Source organism: Solanum stenotomum, chromosome 6 (genome assembly GCF_019186545.1).
Source record: "Solanum stenotomum isolate F172 chromosome 6, ASM1918654v1, whole genome shotgun sequence".
Lineage (NCBI taxonomy): Eukaryota > Viridiplantae > Streptophyta > Magnoliopsida > Solanales > Solanaceae > Solanum > Solanum stenotomum.
In genome coordinates, this window is record NC_064287.1 from 45,615,920 (window position 1) to 45,638,577 (window position 22,658).

At 37.1% G+C, this 22,658-nt stretch overlaps 2 protein-coding genes across 2 annotated transcripts in view; one reads left to right on the forward strand and one right to left on the reverse strand.

Moving 5' to 3' along the window:
- The window catches only part of LOC125868801 (protein ABA DEFICIENT 4, chloroplastic-like), a 1,952-nt gene extending 338 nt beyond the window's left edge, over window positions 1-1,614 (forward strand). Inside the window, exons 2-6 of the mRNA XM_049549356.1 lie at window positions 4-329; window positions 598-698; window positions 934-1,062; window positions 1,133-1,221; window positions 1,345-1,614. Coding sequence (XP_049405313.1) covers window positions 4-329; window positions 598-698; window positions 934-1,062; window positions 1,133-1,221; window positions 1,345-1,495 — 796 coding nt within the window. The 3' untranslated portion in view covers window positions 1,496-1,614. The remainder of the gene's footprint in view (window positions 1-3; window positions 330-597; window positions 699-933; window positions 1,063-1,132; window positions 1,222-1,344) is intronic.
- On the reverse strand, window positions 1,343-3,116 carry LOC125867034 (uncharacterized). Its single transcript, XM_049547454.1, has 4 exons — window positions 2,869-3,116; window positions 2,503-2,776; window positions 1,972-2,171; window positions 1,343-1,908 (listed from the first exon to the last, which is right to left on the reverse strand). The coding sequence occupies exons 1-4, from the start codon at window positions 3,108-3,110 to the stop codon at window positions 1,611-1,613; spliced, it is 1,014 nt and encodes a 337-aa protein (XP_049403411.1). The 5' UTR covers window positions 3,111-3,116; the 3' UTR covers window positions 1,343-1,610.
- Window positions 3,117-22,658: the final 19,542 nt, after the last annotated feature.

Sequence of the window (22,658 nt, forward strand, 5' to 3'; positions counted from 1 at the left end):
GAGGCTACAACGAAATTCAACTGCTTTTCAGGCAGTCATTTTTGTTTACCAATCTAGAATTTCATTTCCTGAAATTAACCATTACTTGTTGCAGATGAACTGCTGGGCACCAGTCTTGGTTTCAAAAGTCCCTCTGAATACCCAGAGAAACCAGACTGCTTCTCTTGCTCTTAGAGAAATGAAGTCTGACCTTTTAAGTCAACGTATTGGTGGATTTGGAACCAAGCTTAGCAGTGGAGGGAGTTCTCTGGGAGGATCAAGAATCATTACTCAACTAAATCTTCAAAGAACTCTTTCGCGAAGAAAAAGTCCTACGGTGTCTGCTTGCTGTAATTACTTACAAACTCCATTCTTTGTAATAAATTATCTTTTGTTTTGAATGTTCATGACAAAGTAGTTTTAAATGTGTGCTTAATTGAGTTATTGCTGCAGTTGAGATTTATTGTCTCATTGATTGCCATTTTTTTGTTTTTTTGAAGAACAAAATTGTTTTAAAAGCTAATCTTCTGTACAGTTTAGCTTCTGGTTTTGGCAGACTTTTATGCCAACTAATTACATTGGTCAAGCTTTTAGTTAAGTTTCTATGTTCTTTTGTAGGGGTGCCAAGTTCAGAAGTTGCATCTACTGCTTTCACAGTGGGAACAGCAGCAGTTCTTCCGTTTTATACCGTCATGGTTGTGGCTCCTAAAGCTGAACTTGTAAGATTTCTAAAGTACTGTCAATCTGAACTCCTAAAGCAATATCTTTTCCAGTGTACTGAAGATCAAACTTTATACTCAAATCATTGATTCAAAGGTCTTCTTAAATTAAACACTTACCAGCTTCAGACAAAGTAGAACAGTTGGGGCACAACGTCAGTCCTTATCTTATGTATATTTTAGTCATTGCTTTATTTCAAAGAGAAGTTGTAACTGAACATATTTTCAAAAGCAGACCAGAAAAGCGATGAAAAGCAGCATACCCTACATTGTGCTTGGACTTCTGTATGCATATCTATTATACCTCTCCTGGACACCAGATACAATTCGGCTGATGTTTGCTAGTAAATACTGGCTTCCAGAGGTCTGTGCTCAACTACATAATAATTTGTCAATACTGCATAATCGGGATCTTAACACTTCCTTTCATTCAGCTGTCTGGTATAGCTAAGATGTTCTCCAATGAAGTGACATTAGCTTCTGCATGGATTCATCTGTTGGCCATAGATCTTTTTGCTGCAAGGTCAATCTCTAGGCATCTTATCTTTGTTGGGCTATGCCCCTTTGTTTTTTTGCTTTTTTTGGGTATAACATGAGGAGGATGCCACTGTTAGACATCTCACTTAGAGTATTTCACTTGAAACAGACAGGTTTATCATGACGGATTGCAGAATGATATCGAAACCCGCCATTCTGTGTCTCTGTGCTTGCTGTTTTGCCCTGTTGGAATTCTTACCCACTGCATCACCAAAGCTCTAACTAGTAGCCCAGAAAAGAAACAGCATAGGACTCATTAACCGATGTTTTAGGCCTTCTTATGTTATCCGTAAATGATCAGCCAGCGTGTGACTTATCAGCTAAGTGTAAAGGTTTTCAGTCAATGAATACATAAGCTGTTTCAATAACTTGTTTCTAAGATGGATGAATGTACAAGATTTCTTCCTTTAGTTCCACTCCAAACTTCTGATTTACTTCATCCTTAACTAAGCCTATGAGCTCAAGCATGTCTTGAGAAGTTGCAGAACCACAATTTATGAAAAAGTTGGCATGCTTGTTTGAGACCATGGCTCCACCAACTCTCAACCCCTTCAACCCACTTTTCTCTATCAATTCTGCAGCAGAAACACCCATAGAAGATGGATTTCGGAAAACTGAACCAGCACTTCTCTGCCCCAAAGGTTGTGTCCTCCATCTTCTGCAAGGAAACCATCTTTATTGTGGTTGAAAATGACAATATGTTTCAAAATAAGAACATCACATTAGAAACAATTACCTAGCCAAGTATTCTTGTTGCATTTCTCGTGCAGTTTTGGAGAAATTTAGCCGGAATGTAACTGCAGTAATGGATGCCAAGTCTTTCATTTCTTGAAATGGTGATAATCTATAGCCAAAATTTAACTCTCTTCTTTTCAGCATCCTTGATTCGCCTTCATTTGTGATGATCTCTATGCTATCAATAGCAGCAGCTGTTTCCTTTCATAATCAATGTCAAAAAGAAAATTAGTAGAAAAAGAAGGATGCACTCTCAGTATCATATTTGAAAATCAATGTAATCTCACAAGTGGGGTTTTGGGAGGATAGAGTATACGCAGACCTTAGTCCTACCTCGTGGAGCTAGAGAGGTTGTTTCCGAAATACCCTCCCCTCAAGTATATCAAATCAAAATAGTCATGAACTAGGAAATACGGCAATGAGGAAAACATGACAACTAACATGGAAAGCAATACAAAGCATACAGAAAAAAGAACAATAACAACAACACATAAAGAAACTTTTAAGTTTTTTTTTAAAAGTGCTAATTTACCTGCCCATTTGCTCCGGCATTCATGTACGCAGCTCCACCAACAGTCCCAGGAACACCAGCAGCAAATTCAAGCCCTGAAAACCCTTCATTTGCAGACACAACTCCAAAGCGATTAAATGGGTATCCACTTCCGACCCGGTATACTCCAGATTCTATCTTCTCCAAGAACTCAATTCGATTGAGAATAACGCAGCCATCAAAACCCATGTCATCAAACAAACAATTCGAGCCTTTACCCAAGATCATAAATCTCATGGATTGCTCATTACAATACCTGCATTGAATAATTAGGGCAGATTTTAAACTACGAGTCAATCAATCGATTATGATTCAATCTGCCAAAGTTGTGGGATAAAGAAATGGAACCTGACAGCCGACACAAGTTGGGTTGGGTCAAAGACTTGAACGAAGTAATTACAAGGGCCTCCAATTCCCCATGTGGTAAGATCACTGAGTAGCTTCTTCCTGCGAATAAACTGGAACCCAGTTGAGTTTTGAGCTGGTTCTTGCTTGTTGAAGCTGCAGCTACTTCTGCTCTGAACATGACAAGAATGTAACTTTCTTGGTGGTTTTAGAGGGAGTTGATAGTTTGTCATATGTGACGCCATTGGAGAGGGTTTGGGGTTTTCATGCTCTTTCTGATGGCAGATTAAAGAGAAGAGTTAAGTCGGGTGGGGATGCTATGATATGGCAAACCGGTTTTAAAAATATTATTTATATGGGATAAGACGCAGGTTATTCAAAATCTCAATAACACCTCTAAACTTAATGTATTTTTGTGCTTTTATTATGCTGACATAGAACCTTACGAGACTGCACTGTTATCAGGCGCGTGGAGCACCTGACTTATTACTTTTTCCCTTTATGTTTACCATAACTTTGTGGAGCACCTGACTTATATATTCCTTTATGTCCAGCTAAAGGCAGAAATACAACAAGGAAAAAGGTACATTTTCTGGTGGTGCTGTCTTTGCAATCAAAGTTTTCGATATGCAATGGCAACAAGGTTTAAGAAATTTCGATTCAGAATGTGAAATTTTGAGCAATGTAAGACACAGGAACTTGCTCAAATGTGGATTTTACAATGATTGTGCTGGAGTACATGCCTAATGGAAGCTTAGACAAGAGATTATACTCTGATGAAAATTGCTTGAGCCTGGTTGAAACTCAATATATATAATGATCGATGTAGCACTAGCCATGGAGTATCTTCATCATATGATTATACATCACACATTGTGAACTGTGATCTGAAGCCGGCTAACGTGCTTCTTGATCAGGATCTGACTGCTCATGTTGCAGATTTTGGAATTGCAAAAATGTTTGCACAAGAAGGAAACATTGCTCAAACCAAGACTCTCGGAACTATTGGTTATATTGTTCCAGGTACATATGATAATGGGATGGAATGTATGCGTCCACTTAGTTACAATAGGACCAGGTCCTTAACACGATTACAATAGCAGAAAGCAAATAAGTACTGAAAGAAAAGATGGTACACACAACTTTACGTGGAAACCTCATTGCTCAAGGGAGTAAAACTACGACCTGTTCTCACAGTACTTTTCAAACTGCTTTTACTATACTTCACAAGCCAAAGTAAAACTCAGTTTACAACACACACCAGATTAACCTACTAATCTCTATCTTGAGTAATACACTATCACTCAATGAGCCAAAGCAATGTCTGCATTGCCCACTATACTAACTCAACTGATTAATATAGACTTTGAAGTAAGACACTAAGTTGCCCACAACTAAGTTCTTACAATAATTCACCCAAGTTTGAAACGTTTCTATCACAAGCGAAACGATTCCTACAATAAACGCATAAATACAAGCAATCAAAGTAACAACGGATTCAGGAAGAAATAATGCAATCTATTAGGTCCCTTGCTGTTTTGAAGCTTGAATGTTTCTTTTTGAATGAATGAGTGATTTGTTGTTTGTAATGTTGAATTTATCAACGATGAAGAGTTATTGACCGATGTACAAACAACCTCGTCCTTTTTGATTGGTGTGGTACACTGACGACCTCACCAAACTCTAACGCAACAGCTTGCCAGTTGTATAACATATGGTCCTAGACGAGCATACTCTGCAGAGGATCGGGTCCCTGCACTTATGAGGAGATCATCAAAACATCTGGGAGCATAAAGACTTATCAATTTCCCTCTTTTTGATGATGACAAACAGCCTACAAGCAGCCTCACATGAGTGTTAAGCATTCATTCAAAAATACATTAATTCCCCTTATCATAGTTCCCTTTATCACTGTTCTTTCCTCTTAGTTCAGGTCCCTTCTAATTTCACAACAGTTCACCAAAAATTCCCCCTTTTGACATCATTGAAAAGGAATAACAGTAAACATATGCGAGTTGTATGCAAAACATTAAGAACTCAGGGTCATAGGCCACACAAAATATGCATAGGTAGGCATAAAAAGAATATCAAAGCATACTGAACAAGGCATAATAGGAACTAGCATTAGATCACAAAAGTTGACCACATGAGTCTGCCTAGGACGGAGAGGGAAAGGGAATAAGGGTTCGCATTAGCAAGGACATTCGCTCATTTGCAGCCTCATATGCCTGGATGACTTGCTTGTTGAGAGCTTTGACTTCCTCACTGAGTGAGGCATTTGTCTTTAGCAACTGCTCATTCTCACCTCTCAACTTCTGCACCACTTGTTCGTCCACATCACTGGTACCGGGTCCCTTCGAGACAGACTTCTGCAACTTAGATTTCAGTTGCGCAATCTCAACCTTCTTATCATTCAAGATCACAGTGAGGTCAGTCAACTCTTGTTTGAGAGAAGCTTGTTGCTCTAGAAGATCCGCTACTTGAGACCTACCTTAGCTTTTCCTTCAACACATTCACATTCCAAAAGAGTAATAACAGTAAACATTTGCTTGACGGTACCTGGTACTCCTCGTCCAAGAGGTACTTCGAAATGTTTGAACATATAGTTGAGCAAATAGCCATAAGGGATGCAATGTTTGACTGACTTCCAAGTCATCACCCTGTACATATGTTCAAGCATTAAAGCAGAAAGATTGATCTTATGGAGTTCATTCAGCTTTTCCATGAGAAATAGGTTGGCAGCAGATGCTATAGTTCTCTTCTCTATCCTTAGTACCAGTACCTTATTGATGAACTCAAAGAATAGTTGGTATTTCCCCTTCAGAAACTTCTTTGGCAAACCAGCTCTCTTAATATCCCCCTTCTTTGTAACATGTTTAGTGAACTCACTTAAGGGTTTGCATCCTTTAATGGACCGGATCCCCTTCATGGGCAACCCAGAATAATCCCCAGAGTTTCCTCATCTAGAAGGATTTTGACATTGTTGACAGTAGTCCTGATTCCTCCATCATCTAGAAGCTCGATCATATAGTAGAATTCACGCACTTCAGGTTCAAACAAGTATGGTGTGGGGGGTTCAAATAAATGATCCCAGCTTTGCAAGGAAACTAAATTAAAAAGAGTGGACATTCTTGGTTCTGTAAGAATCTCAGGATCGAAGACTCTACCGTTTAGCACCTTTTGGTTCTCCATCTCTGCTATTTGTGCTTTCATGATGATCTCATTTTCTTCTACTAGCTTTTGAACACGAGGACCTGGTACCTTGATTGGTTTTGACTGCTCAGTAGCCCGTTTACTCACTCTCATTGCAGGAGATTTCTTCGTTGATTTCTGAACCTCATTTGATTTGACTCTCTCAGCCTCTGCATCCTTTCTTCTCTTTGCCACATACACAACAACATCATCAGATTTTGTATCACTGGACCCAACAGGCAAATGAGTTGATATGGGTTCTTCAGGTTGATGACCTTTCCTTCTTTTCTTCCTAGCCCTTTCTTTCTGAATCACATTTGCTGTTATGGCACTTCCCATGACCTTCTGCATCTCACTCCTGGTGCCATACCTCTTCTTGTCCCCATTTGTATGGGATGCAACCATATTTTCTTTCCCTTTTCTCTTTCTCTCATTTGCAGACTTAGCAGACTCATTATTGAGGTCAATGTCAGGAACAATGTTGACTGCCTCTAGATATGGGTCACCTGTTGTTAAGGTGTTGGCTCCTCGAACCCCTTTCCTGCTCTATTTCAAAGAAACTTCTTCTTCCTCATCTTCTTCACTTTCAACGTCGAATGACTTAGGCGTTTGGTCAAACAATGTGTGGGACCTATTCCGGCGACCTCATCTCTTGGTCCAATAGAGTTGGTTGAGCATCACCTCTGTGGGAAGCCAAGCTTTGTACAACCACAATTTCTGCTGTTGCTGCCAGAATGTTTGACTCAGGACCTTTTCCCTCAGGAAAATTTCCATCAAATAATCTCTAGACATAGTAGAAGATGCTGCCCTAGAAAAAACTTCTACTTCTTTAGTGGAAGGGTCAACACTTAGTTTCACAACAAATTTGGCTTCTAAGTTTTGAGATTTCTCACAAGATAGAACTAGCGTCGGGGAACAAGGTAAAATCTCCCAGAAGGAAGTGCAGTTTAAGCCACCACTTCAGTAGGAGGTGTGATGGATTCGCCCATCTCACCAACTCCACAAACTGGTATTTAAGGATATTCTACTGGGGGAGGAATGGAGAAATTGAAGGAACATGGATTTTCAATTTCTAGGGGAACATGAAGCTTTGAAGATGACGAAGAGTTTGACATTTTGATGATAAGAAGGAGACGATTTAAAAATAAAGTCGTGAATTACAAAAGAAGATTAGAAAGAGATTAGGGTGTTTGGATTCACTAACAAAGTTGTGTATTTAAACACAAAGGGTATCGGGTCCCTGAAAAGTTGCGACTCTTGGATTTAAAGTGAAAAGATGTCTGAAACTGACGCAATGAATAGGTAGGGCACACGTGGCAGTGACCGTTGACAGACACACAGTGTAGCAAAAGTGATACTAACCTTGTGCGGACCAGGTCCCATTAAGTATATAGTCTTGCATGTATGGTTAAATCTTCCTTTTAACTAACATGCCATGAGTGTGTACCTGCAGTAAGGTACCAAAAGTGAATTCTCAAATGATGAGCATTACAACAAGTATAGATATATGTCTTCCTTAACATAATCAAACTAGAAGATTTTGTGTAAACTTGTTATGGAATCAGATTATCTTGTGTATCCCCAACCTCAGTCTGTTTTTAATAAAACATTCTTTACTTAGGGGCTTTGTAAAGATATCATCCAATTGGTCTTTTGTCTTGCAAAAATTCATCATCACATTTTGCTTCTCAATCCCTTAGAAAGTGATGCCTCACATCCATGTGTTTTGTCCTTTTATGCTGAACAGGGTTCTTGGCCATGTTCATTGCACTGGTGTTGTCACATATTAGAAGAATAGTAATTGTGAGAACACCAAAGTCTGCCAGTTGCTGCTTGATCGATAGGAGCTGAGCACAACATGATGCATCAGCCACCTACTCTACTTCAGCTGTAGATAGTGCCACTGAATTTTGCTTCTTAGTCCCCCAAGAAATCAGTGATGATCCTAGGAAGTGTGCCATGCCTGATGTACTTTTTCGATCAACAAGAAAACCTGCATAATCAACATTAGCATAACCAATTAGATCAAAAGAGTCACCAGTGTCCTGAGTTCCCTTCAAATATCTCAGAATACATTTGGTAGTCTTCAAGTGTGATTCATTTGGTGCTGTTTGAAACCTAGCACACATCTCTACACTAAAGACTATGTCATGCCTGTTTTCATTGAGATACAGAAGTGACCCAATAATTCCCCTGTACATAGTCTGATTAACCTCAACTCCATCTTCATCCAGATCAAGTTTCACACTCGTGCTCATAGGAGTATCAAGGACTTTTGCCTCAAGCAGATTGAACTTTTTGAGCAGTTCTTTTATATATTTCTCTTGACATATAGATGTGCCCTGAGAAGACTGTTTGATCTGCACTCCTAGGAAGAAAGTAAGCTCCCCCATCATGCTCATTTCAAATTCACTACTCATCAAATCAGCAAACTCTTTGCACAGAGAATTTGATGTAGCTCCAAAGATGATGTCATCTACATATACCTGCACAATCAACAACTCATTACCTCTGGATTTTAGGAACAAAGTATTATCAATTTGACCTCCTTTGAACCCATTTGCAAGGAGAAATTTCGACAGGCGCTCATACCACGCTCTGGGAGCTTGCTTAAGACCATACAGAGCTTTATCCAACTTCAACACATGGTTTGGAAGATCAATATCTTCAAAATCTGAAGGTTGTTTAACATACTTCTCTTCTTTCAAATTCCCATTCAAGAAGGCACTCTTGACATTTATTTGAAATAGTTTAAACTCCATGTGGGCAGCAAAAGCTATTAAGATTCTAACTATAGGAGCGAAGGTCTCATCATAGTAAATTCCTTCATCCTAATTATATCATTGCACCATAAGTCTTGACTTGTTTTTGGTAATGATCCCATGCTCATCAAGTTTGTTTCTAAAGACCTACCTAGTCCTAATAATGGTTTTGTTGAGAGGTCTGGGGACCAGGTGCCATACTTTGATTCTCTCAAACTGATGAAGTTTTTCCTCAATTGATGTCACCCAATTTGCATCATGTAAAGCCACTTTGATATTTTTAGGCTCAATGGTTGATATGAATGATGAATATGCAACTAGATTTCTTGTTTTGGATCTAGTTTGTATTTCGGAGTCCAAAGGTGAGATGAGATTGTCCAGTGGATGTGAAGATTGATGTTTCCATCCGGACTTTCTAGTTATCTCTTTTTCAAAATCAGCAACAGATTCTTCTTCTTCACATTCTGGATTTTGAGAAAATGCATCCTAAGCTGAATCAGAGGGACCAGGTTCTTCTGTGAGTTCTACACCATTTTCCATTGCAACTTGTTTGCTTCCCAGATTTTGGATTGCCTTGTCCTGTTTTCCCTTGATCAGTTCCTCCAATTCAGGGTCTTCTTTGTGTTCATCATTGCTCTTATCATTAGACTCATCAAATATCACATGCATGCTTTCTTCAACACATAGAGTTCTTTTTTGTTAAAAACTCTATATGCCTTGTTGGTAGAAGAGTACATGACGAACACCCCTTCATCATTCCTGGCATCAAACTTGCCATGATCATCCTTTCTATTATTCAGTATAAAGCATTTACAACCAAATGGCTTCAAATGAGCAATTGAAGGCTTCCTGTCATTCAGCAACTCATAAGGTGTTTTCTTGATCATGGACCTGATAAGACACTTAGTTGTAACATAACAGGCTGTGTTGACTGCTTCTGCCCAAAAATTCATTGTTAAGCCTGAGTCAATCAACATGGTTCTAGCAATGTCCACTAATGTTCTATTCTTCCTTTCAACAACTCCATTTTGCTGGGGAGTTCTTCGCGCAGATAAGTTATGATGGATTTCATTTTCAGCATAAAAGCCTTCAATTTGAGAGTTTTCAAACTCTGTTCCATGGTCATATCTGATGCTGGGTATTTTGAAGTTGACCTTTCGTTGAATTGCTTTGGCGAAGGTGATCAGAAGTCTGACGGTCTCGTCCTTAGACCGCAAAAACATGTTCCAGGTGAACCTGGAGAAATCATCAACAACTACCAGAATATACTTATTACCTCATCTGCTTTGAACCCTGACATGTCCACATAGATCCATGTGGAGAAGTTCTAGGGGTCTGGTTGTGCTCACACCTTTCTTGGTTTTGAAGGATGATCTAGTTTGTTTTCCTTTTGCACAAGCATCACAAACTTTATCATCAGGGAACTTCAGCTTTGGCAATCCACGGACCAGGTCCCCTGCAACAAGCTTGTTCAGCAAGGATGTACTCATATGGCCTAATCACCTATGCCATAGATTTGCGTTGTCAGCTTGACCACTTGTGCAAGAAAGATTATCCCCTTCTACCGAGTCAAGATCTGCAAAATACATATTTTTTACTCTTTTGGCAGATATAACAACTTTGTTAGTTCCACAGTTAATAACCAACCACCTATCAGACATGAACTTAACTTCATTTCCCTTGTCGCAAATTTGGGATACACTCAAGAGATTGTATTTCAAGCCATCCACATAATGTACATTGTCTATGAAATGATTAGTTGTTCTTCCTATCTTGGCAAATCCAAGAATGAAACCCTTCTTTCCACCACCAAACGACACACTACCACCCTGGTGTGCTTCCAAAAAGAGGAAGTTTAGAGTATCTCCAGTCATGTGCCTTGAGCATCCAATTTCCATCTACCAACACTGACTTTCTTTTACTCCTCTCAGGACCTCACATTTTTCTTTCAGATGACCATTTCTTCCACAATGGGTACACAAAAGATTATCAGAGATAGACACATATTTACTGTGGGGATTGTAGAGAGGTTCTATCTGTCTATAACCTAACCCCTTTTTGCTGTTGAACTTCTGATTTGCTAAGTTAGAGAGTATCTTAGACGAATCAGATCATTTTAGGGAGTGGTTCAACTCTTCTTTGATCTTACAAAGATCCTTCGCTAGTTGAGAGTTCATTTCAAGGGAGGCAACTAACTTAGACTCCGAGGTCTTAAGTTTCTCTTATAGCTCAACCTCAAAGTTATTGAGGTTTTGCTTTCCACCCTCAGAGGTACCAGGTTTCTCGTTGGGTTGCAGACTACCAGACTCTAGGATACCTATCCTAACACTCATTTCAGGCATCTGAGAGTTAAGAACTGAGTTTTCATCCTCACATAAACTTGGTTTTTCACTTATCATCAAACTTTCAGAAGTTAATTCATCAACTGAGTCAATTAGTACAACAACAAGTTTTCTCAATATTTTAATGGGAAGAGTGTCTAGGTCATTTTTTAGATCGAAAAGGGCTACCTCATTCAGATCTTCTTCATCATCAGATTTTGCCATTAGTGAGAAAATAGAATTGAACATAGTTCCATCATCTTTGACAATCATCATAGAGATATCTTCATGACTGACTGCCTCTTCCTCGGATTCGCTGGATGCGGTTCCCCATACTTCCAAGGCTTTCTTCACTAGTTGATCAGCATGGTCTAGGAACTGGTCCCTTCTTCGAGGTCTGAAGTCCTGAGTTTCCTGCTTCTGACTAGGACAGTCCCTCATAAAATGACCAGGCTTGCCACATTTATGATAAAGATCATTTGAATTTGCTACTTTGCTGGTCGAATCCTTCTTTTGAAAGCCTCTGTGCTTCTTGATAATCTTCTGGAACCTTCTAGTGATGTATGCCATTTCATTCTCCTCCTCAGTCTCATCGTTTGAAGATGTTTTCAAAGCCACTGATTTCTCCATCTTTCCCTCATTCATGTTTGACCCATGTTTTTTGTTCAGCTCATAGGTTTGGAGATTTCCAATCATTTCATCCATGGCGAGCATCTTAAGATCTTTTGCTTCAGTTATAGCATTCACTTTGCTCTCCCTGGAAGCACTTTGAGAATCTTTCGAACTTGTTTGCTTAGTGAAATAGGTTCACCAAGACATCTCAGCTCGTTAGTTATGAAGGTGAATCTTGAGTTCATCTCGTGAATGGTTTCACCTTCCTTCATACATAAATTCTCGTATTGAGTCGTAAGCATATCGACATTTCACTCCTTCACTTGTGTCGTTCCCTCATGGGTTGTTTGGAGACAGTCCCATATTTCATTGGTTGTCTCGCAAGCAGAAATTATGTTGTACTCATCTGAGCTGATTCCACATACCAGAATCTTCTTCGTTTTATAGTTCTTCTTTATCTTCTTGTCCGTTTCGTTGTACTCCTTTCAGGTTTTGATGACCGTCTTAGTAAGCTCACCATCTTTCACTTCTGTTGTGGGAATGTAAGGTCCATCAAGAATCACGTCCCATAACTTAGTGTCTTCAGCATTAATGTAGTCATGCATGCGATTCTTCCACCAACCATAATACTGTCCATTGAAATGAGGTGGTCCAGTATGACCTTCCTCCATGTTGGGTGGAGCAACCATTTTTTCAGAATCTTTTATTTTCTTGGTGTTACCCAAATAGAAAAGTTAAGCTCTAATACCACTTGATGGAATGCGTCCACTTAATTACGATAGGACCAGGTCCTTAACACGATTACAATAACAGAAAGCAAATAAGTACTGAAAGTAAAGATGGTACACACAACTTTACGTGGAAACCTCTTTGCTCAAGGGAGTAAAACCACGATATGTTCTCATAGGACTTTTCAAACTGCTTTACTATACTTCACAAGCCAAAGTAAAACCCAGTTTACAATATACACGAGATTGACCTACTAATCTCTATCTTGAGTAATACACTATCACTAAATGAGCCAAAGCAATGCCTGTATTGCCCACTATACTAACCCAACAAATTAATATAGACTTTGAAGTAAGACACTAAGTTGCCCACAACTAAGTTCTTACAATAATTCACCAAAGTTTGAAATGTTTCTATCACAAGTGAAACGATTCTTACAATCTACGCAAAAATACAAGCAATCAAAGTAACATCTGATTCAGGAAGCAATAATACAATCTATTAGGTCCTTTGCTGTTTTGAAGCGTGAATGTATCTATTTGAATGAATGAGTGATTTGTTGTTTGTAATGTTGAATTTATCAACCATGAAGAGTTATTGACCGATGTACAAAAAACCTCGTCCTTTCTAATGGTGTGGTACACTGACGACCTCACCAAACTCTGACGCGACAGTTTGCCAACTGTATATCATATGGTCCTGGACGAGCATACTCTGCAGAGGACCGGGTCCCTGCACTAGTGAGGAGATCATCAAAACATCTTGGAGCATAAAGACTTATCATAATGTCTTGAACATGCTAATGCTTATTACTTTTTCCCTTTATGTTTACCATAACTTTGTTTTTCATCCCCACTGTAATACACTCTCCGTTTCAATTTGTTTGTCTTACTTTCTTTTATAATTCGTTTAAAAAAGAATATGTTTTTCCTTTTTTGGGTAACACTTTAATTCTAACTTTCCACGTGACATTTTTTAAGCCCACGAGATTTAAATGTCTTTGTTACTTTCTTAAACTCCGTGGCAAGTCAATATCAGAAAAAATTTAATATGGTTGAGGCCCAACCAACAATAGTTGTGTGAGGTTCCATTCAAATTTTGACACTTGAATTTGTGGGGCCCATTTTAACACCACACACTCTCTCACCTTCATTTTTTCAAATTCCTCCATTTTCCTCATAATAATTATTTTACCTCTCTCTTTTTTTAATAGTCTTAAATTTTTATTTTTCAAAAGTCAAATAGAAATATCTAAATTAATATCAATTCAAGTTTTAGCCTTTTTTTTCCGTGATTGCTAATATGATTAAAAAATTGAATTCCATTATAATTATAGTCTTCTTTTCTTGATTTATATATTTTTTTGGTTGATTTTTTTTATATTTTTAGCTTAAATTTCAATAATAAGTGCAACACCAAGTACAAAAACTTTCTAAAAAAAATTGAAGAACGAGTGATTTTAGAATATTTATAGGTATGCTCTCACGGACTCATTGGTGAGCTTCTGATTGATGATATATAGTTGAATTAACTAATAATGAATAATTAAAGGACAAAAAACAAGTGATTTTGAAGATAAAATCAATTTTTAAAATCATCATAATAAAATTACAAATCAAACTAGAAAGTGAAAAAATAGAATTAAATTTATTTAAAGGTAACTAGATTACAAATAAAAAGAGTAAAAATTAAATTTTACACAACACACCCACACACTCTATATATATAAACCAAAACTGATTATGTCCAATTTTTTAAAAAAATAAAAAGAAAATAAATTGAAGTAAAAGAAATATTTAATTTGACTAAATTTTTATTTAGTTCGATTTTCGATATTCAGTGAATACTTCGTAATACAAATATAAAGTGTGTGTGAATTTCTCATTCAAAATTTATCTTTTAAATGTATCCTAGGAATTTGATTCAATTTTTTGAGATGTAAAATAAAAACTTTAAAAGATTTTTTTTTTCTAAGGCTACGAGGAATAATTATATTTTAGTTGAATTGGTTGAGAGGTGGAAAATTTTTAAATTGATTTAGCTGAGGGACATAAAATGATTAATGGGAAAGCAAGAGCTAATCAAGTTACTAATTAATAAAGAGCACAAAGAGTTGGAAAAAAAAACTGTGAAAAAGAGAGGAATATTGAACAAGGAGCTAAAATATTTTGGAGGGAAAAGAGGGGAAATTGGGAAAAAATAAGGTGAGAGAGTGTGTGGTGTTAAAATGGGTCCACAAATCCAAGTGTCAAAAATTAAATGGAGCCTCACACAACATTGTTGGTTGGGCCTCAACCATATTAAAATTTTTCATCAATATAGGACAAACAAATTGAAATGGAGTGAGTAATTATTTTCTCATAGAAGATTTACATAATCAAGAAACTTCTACTTTTATGATAGTTGAATAGCAACATTTTGACTTAAAAGGCTAAAGGAAAGTTGAATTATTGATTATTTTACTTCTTTTTCTTCTTTGATTTGAAAGATTGTATGGACATCTTATATGATTCTTTGAACATTTAAAATCAAAATTGATAGTTTCGTTTAAGCAATCTGAAAATTAAAAATTAAAGAAATCATTTTTTGGTAATTGAGGCACAAGTGTATTAACAAGTCATCAAAAAAGCAAATAAGTAAAAGCTCCTAAGAAGTGATAAAAAATATAAATAAGAAATAAAATAGTATTAAAACATGTTGTGAGTGGCAAAACAAGTTGTCAATAAACAGAACTTGTTGCATTTATAGTTGAGGTCCATATTCTGATTAAATTAATACTATATGACAGCAGTACGTAGGCTCATCAAATTAGAGAGCTGTAAAGAATATTAGATTACTCTTGTAGAGAATCCAATTATTTTATCCAAAAAAAAAAAAGAACTACTGGACAGAGGAAAAGTAAACAAAAAGGAAAAGAATACAATTAAATAAATTTTCTTGAAATCGTATTATAATGTCATGGCTTTGAACTTTGAAGCCCAACAAGTTTTCCAGGAGGCATTCATTTGATGGTATTCTTGAGATTTGATTTTTATTTGTTGTAGCATTGAAAACAAGGACACCCAATTGTGTAACGAGTGAGAAAGCAGAAATGGGGAAGTCAGTGAAGTTTGAAGGTGTAAGTGAGGAATTGCAGAAGATAATAGATGCTAATATGGACAAAGTGGGAGCAAGACGTCTTGCTAGGGATGCTTTTAAAGATATTCAATTGTCAATTGATCATTGTCTCTTTAAGGTACTGCTTAGTTGATTGAAGAATTAACCTAGATATTCGTTCATCCACCTGATTAAGCTAAAAGTAGATGTATAATATGTGTATAATCTATGTATACTGGCTAGAAAAGTAAACATTAAATATATTTCTGTAGAGATCCTTATTTGATGTTTTTAGTTGAAAACGACTCATTGTCAGCTTCAAAGATTGAATTTTGATTGCTTCTGACTTAATGGACTGGATATAAGAGAATTCATATGGCCACACAACTAGTTTGGGATTGAGGCATAGATACTTATCAAGAAAAGCTTTTGTGATTGTGGAATAGATATTTTACTTGTCAAAATTATGTTTGGGATTGAGATTTAGTTAATTGATTGATTAGTTGACTGAACAGATTGTCTTCTGTTGATGTAAGTAGAAAGTGTTCCTTACTTAGATTGATTATTGTCAACTTCAAAGGGATTGACATAGTTGTGTGGAACCTAAAATCTTGCTCTATAGACTGCAATCCTGCTTAAATTTCCCCCCTTTTCTTGATAGGATTGTATGTTGAAGATAAGAATCAGCTCAATCCAATAAAAGATTCTCTATCAATCAGCTGTAGAAAGAAAGAAGAAATGAAAAAGTGTCTTCAGACAAAAGGGAAAGTAATCGATCAATCCTAGGAAACAATATATGGACTACAGCTCAGCCACATGGAGGAAATCAAACCATTCAAACAAATTCCAGATGGATGCAATCTAAGCTGTCTGATTAAAACAGACACAAGTTTGTTAGTGGCACGTGAGAATCACACTATCTCAACATAGAAGGAATATAATTAGTTATTTTGTTACAGAATAATCCATGAGATTATGACAAGTGTACAGTTAAGATATTTGTCTATATTTTTATCTTTTATTTTTTTTGTACAAAAGCTTGTATGAAAGATAACTTGAGTATCAATACAATCACACAGAATTTTCCACACACTCTTCTTAATTTATTTTCATGGTATCAGAGCAGTGAGCCCGACCCTTCTCTTCTCTATCGTTCTCTTCCTTTTCCAAGCTTTTGAGAAACAATGCCTTCTGGAACAAGTACTGTTGATCCTGCTACTACTCCAGCTCCCACTGTTGTAGTTTCAAGTCACCCATATTACCTTCATCCATCATATTCTCCTGGATTGACCATTGTCAATAGTGTGTTTGATGGTAAAGGTTTTCCTGGATGGAGGAGATCCATTCTTATTGCTCTCTCGGCCAAGAGAAAACTTGGTTTCATTAATGGAACTTGCAAAGTTCCAGCTACTACTGCTTCAAATTTCCCATAATGGTTATGTTGCAATGACATGGTCACTTCATGGTTGTTGAACTCCTTGTCCAAGGAGATCGGTGATAGTGTCATTTACTCAGCAACATCAAATGAGCTCTAGGAAAGCCTTGAACAAAGGTTTGGTAAGTCAAATGGTACCAAACTTTTTCATCTGAAAAAGGATTTAAATGGTTTAGTTCAAGGAAATTCTGATGTCTCAACTTATTTCACTAAGTTAAAACGTTTATGGGATGAATTAGATGCTTTAAATTCTGATGTTGTGTGTTCTTGCACATGTCTTTGTGATGGGAAATCAAAGCTCTTTAAATCTCAGCAAGATCAAAGGTTGATTCAATTCTTAATGGGACTAAACGATGTTTATGCTCAAGATAGAGGCAATATCCTTATGTTGAACCCTTTACCTGGTATGGATCATGCTTATTCCCTCCTCTTACAAGATGAAAACCAGCGTGAAATCTATGTCAATGCTCAGAATTTTTCTGATTCCTCTGCTTTTATGGTAACCAATCAAGGAAAGCAACATCCTAGATCTGGAAATCCTAATTCCAGGTTTCCTCATATCAACCAACACCAACAAAATTTTAGATCTTTTTCTAATCCCAAACCTGCTTCCTTTCCTTTGAAATCTGGTCAGATAATGCCCAAATTTAAGGACAGAAAAACGAAATTCAATCCTAATGTTACTTGTGCTTATTATGGGAAATTGGGACACATCATGGACAACTGCCATAGATTACATGGATATCCAAATGATTTTGAGTTTACCAAAAATAGAAATTCAACCCATCATGCAACAGGCAATGCAGCTTTCAGTAATCACACTGGGCGGGAACAATTCACTCCTCACTTTAATGAGGGACTCAACCCTTCTCTCCACGCTTCTGATGAAGGTAGTTCAAATCAATGTCCACCATTCACTATAGGACAACAGGCTAAGATAACAAGAATGTTCAGGGAATTGTAAAACTCTGCATCTGGTCCTAATGCTGAAGTCAATGCAAATGCAGTGGCTGGTACCATATTTAAATATTCAAAAATATGTTTTTCAGTTTTTAATTCTCCTACTTGGATTATTGATTCAGGGGCATCAGAACATATGTGTTTTGATTCTTCTTTCTTTTCTTCTATCACCTTTCTTCCCATTCCTATGATTATTAGTCTGCCTAACTCTTTCAAGGTCAGTGTTACTCACATAGGGAGTGTTTCTCTTCTTCCAAATCTTATGCTCAATAATGTGCTTCATGTTCCTACTTTTAAATACAATTTTCTTTCTATTCATAGGTTGTGTCATCAAATTAGTTGCAACATTTTATTTACTCCTATTGGCTGTCTATTGCAGGACCCTTTAATGAAGAATCAGGTAGCTTTTGGTGAAGTTAAGGAGGGATTATATCTTTTGAAGCCATCAGTTTCTAGTCCTAGTTTTACTTCCAATCATATTTCCAATCATGTTTCTTTTCCAGTTTCTGTTAATGTCATTCCTACTGTAAGCCTTTGGCATTTGCCCTTTTCAGCAATGAAGCATTTGAATTTTATTAAGCACTCTTCAGATTCTGATTTTATTTGTCATATTTGTCCTCAAGCAAAGCAAACACGATCTTATTTTCCTGTTAGCACAATCAAAACGAAGAGATTGTTTGATTTAATTCATGTCGATACTTGGGGTCCTTACAAACATTCCACTTACAATGGTTACAAATATTTCCTTACTATTGTAGATGGTTATAGTAGAGGAACTTGGACTTTTCTTCTTTCTACAAAGAGTAATGTTTTTCCAACTTTAAAATCTTTCTTTGCGATGGTTGAGAGGCAATTTAACACAAAGGTTAAATGCATTAGGTCTGACAATGCTTTAGAATTAGGAAAAGGGACATGTGAAGCTTTATATCTGTAGAACCATGGTATCATCCATCAACAAAGTTGTGTTGCCACCCCACAACAAAATGGGGTGGTGGAGAGAAAACATAGACACCTTTTAGAAATTGCTAGGGGTTTATATTTTCAGTCCAAAGTGCCTATAACCTATTGGGGGGAGTGCGTACTTAGAGCAACATATTTGATTAATATACTACCTTCTAAAGTTCTAAATGGGAAGACTCCTTATGAACTTCTTTTCAATCAGCCCCCTCTTTATACTTTTTTGAGAACCTTCGGGTGTTTATGCTTTGTTTCTACTTTGTCTCATGGTAGGAGCAAATTTGATCCTAGAGCAACCAAGTGCGTTTTCTTAGGATATCCACAACATCAGAAAGGTTTCAAAGTCATGGATTTAGCCACCAAAAGAGTTTTTGTTTCTAGGGATGTTGTTTTCCATGAACATTGTTTCCCTTTTGCTGATCCTCTTTCTATTCCTTCACCTTCTATCTTTCTCATTCCTACTCCTCTTTTTGATAAAGATGTTACCTCCATCCCATCTCCCAGTCTCCCTCCCATTGTTGATCTCTCTCTAACTAGCTCTTTTTCTCCTTCACAACCTATACTTACTCCACCTAGAAAGTCAGAAAGAGTCTCCCAAAAACCTGGTTATTTAAAAGATTTTATTTGTAATAGTGTTTTCTTAACCAATTTGACTGATTCTTGTCTTGCTATCCCTTCTCAACCTCCCATTTTTTCCTTCACCAGTATTTCTATTCCTAACCAGCAGCTTTTTCATTCTCTCAATATTTCTTCTGAACCTACCAGTTACTCTCAAGCTACTGCCCATCCAGGTTGGCAGGCAGCCATGGATGCTGAGATTTCCGCTTTGCAACATAATGAGACTTGGGATGTTGTCCCTCTACCTTTGGGAAAGAAAGCTTTACCTTGCAAATGGGTATATAAGATCAAGTTTCTTTCAGATGGCTCTATAGAAAGGTTGAAAGCTCGTTTAGTTGTAAGGGGGGACATTCAAAAACAAGGTGTTGATTTCAATGAAACTTTCTCCCATGTTGTCAAAATGACGACAATAAGGTGTGTATTAGCTGTTGCTATCAAGAAGAATTGGACGGTATCTCAATTAGATGTGAACAACGCTCTCTTGCACGGATCCTTAAAGAAAGAGGTTTACATGAAATTTCCTCCCGGCCTCATTCCTCCTTCATCTAATCATGTTTGCCTACTCAAGAAGTCCCTCTACGGTTTGAAGCAAGCCTCTCGTCAATGGTACTCTCGGCTAGCTGGGGCTTTAAGCTACAAAGGATACACTTCCTCTCTAAATGACTACTCTCTATTTTTCAAAGTCAATGGGCCTGTGATCTTTATATTAGCAGTGTATGTTGATGATATTTTATTAACAGGCAATGATGTTACTGAAATTGCAGCAGTCAAGTCATTTCTTCACTCAAAGTTTTGCATTAAGGATCTTGGGGACATTTATTATTTTCTTGGATTGGAAATCATTCGGGAATCTCAGGGGTATATTATCAGCCAAATGAAATTTGCTACTGATCTCTTACAAGAATTTGATTGTTCTCATGTGCCTAAGTTCACTTCCCCTCTTGATCCTTCTATCAAATTGCAGGCAGATTTTGATGCACCTTTGGATGATCCTACTTTATATAGACATTTAGTGGGAAAACTCAATTACCTGACTCACACTAGACCGGATTTGGCTTTTGTTGTCCTGAAACTCAGTCAATATATGCAGACTCCTTGTTCATCTCATTTTTCTGCTGCCCTCAGGGTACTGCGTTATCTCCAGTTGGATCCCGGCCAAGGTATTCTCTTATCTTTCAACCCTTCTTTCTCCCTTTTGGCTTTTTGTGACGCCGATTGGGGATCTTGCTCGAATACAAGGTGATCTGTAAGTGGATTTTTCATCACATTTGGGGGTTCTCCCATCTCGTAGAAATCGAAGAAGCAAGCTTCAATTTCACTGTCTTCAGCCGAAGCAGAGTATCGATCCATGCGAAAAGTCACCGCTGAACTCACTTGGCTTATTCGCCTCCTTGAAGACCTCTCTGTTACTTCATTGTTACCAGTTCCTCTTCACTGTGACAGTCAGACGGCTATTCACATCACCCGAAATCCCGTTTTCTATGAACGGACGAAACATGTGGACCTTTACTGTCACTTTGTGCGTCAACAGTATATCTCTGGATTAATTTCATTACAGTTCGTTCCCTCCACAGCTCAGCTCGCTGATATTTTCACCAAACCACTTTCCGGCGCCTCTCATCATCAGATTTTGTCCAAGTTGGGGGTTTTGTCTCTCCCATCCAACTTGAGGGGGGATGTTGAAAATAAGAATCAGCTCAATCCAATAAAAGCTTCTCTATCAATCAGCTGTAGAAAGAAAGAAGAAATGAAAAAGAAGAAGAAAAATCTAGTGTCTTCAGACAAAAGGGAAAGTAATCGATCAATCCTAGGAAACAATATATGGACTACAGCTCAGCCACGTGGAGGAAATCAAACCATTCAAACAAATTCCAAATGGATGCAATCTAAGTTGTCTGATCAAAACAGACACATGTTTGTTAGTGGCACGTGAGAAGCACACTATCTCAGCATAGAAGGAATATAATTAGTTATTTTGTTACAGAATAATCCATGAGATTATGACAAGTGTACACTTAAGATATTTGTCTATATTTTTATCTTTTATTTTTTCTGTACAAAAGCTTGTATAAAGGATAACTTGAGTATCAATAAAATCACACAGAATTTTCCACACACTCTTCTTAATTTATTTCATTGTATAACTTGCATATTACACCGAGATTATATGAAGCATCTACAAATAGATCATTTCGAAGAGAAGGGATTTAAGTTGTTCACTATTCATTCAAAGCATAAGTTCATGTTTGACCTTTAGATTCAAGGGCATAACTAGACTGACCATTCCCTATTTCTGTCATTAGTCGATTAAAACAGCAGTAATACATTTTACTGATTGAAAGCAGCAGTACTGCATTTTTTCCTAATCTAAGGGCAGAATAATCAAAGCTTTACTAACTCAAAAACACCTTTATGTAAATTTTCTTAACCCAGTTTACTATCCAATGGAAATCAAGTGGTTTCAGTTCTCTTTTCCTCTTTCAATTCTTAAAATAATGAAAGACACTTGTGGTTGATGTATTCTGAGCTGTATCATTTGTGTGATAAAAAAATTGTTTACGTATGTGCAATGGAGTTATGACAGTTGAGACTTTATAAACACTTCTTCAACTTTCTAATTTTTCTTCGACTGCAGATAGTGGTCATGAGGAACTGAATCCTTTTAGAAAGTGTCATGTTACTTACTTGTTCTTAATTTGATTTGATGATTCTTTATTTGCTTTCCCGCAGATGCCACATGCTGGATTGAAGATGAAGGAGGTACACCTTTTTTCTTACATCCTCATTTTCCACTCTTGAAAATTCAAGTTCTTCTTGAAGCATCCTATTTCTTTTCTAAAACAAAATGATCTCTTGTGTAATTACTTCTGCATGTACTTTCTTGCAGAGTGAGATTATGAACTTGCCTTCTTTTCATCTTTTTTCTTTGAATTCTAGATGAAGTTAATATGACATCTCATAGTTACTTCAATGCCTTTTCTAGTGCAGCAAGATTTTCTTTGTGTGCAACGATATCTTTAACACTTGTAACTTACAACAAAAACATACCCAACGTGATCCTATAAGTGGGGTATGGGGGAGTGGTGTGTATGCAGCCTTACCTTGCCTTGA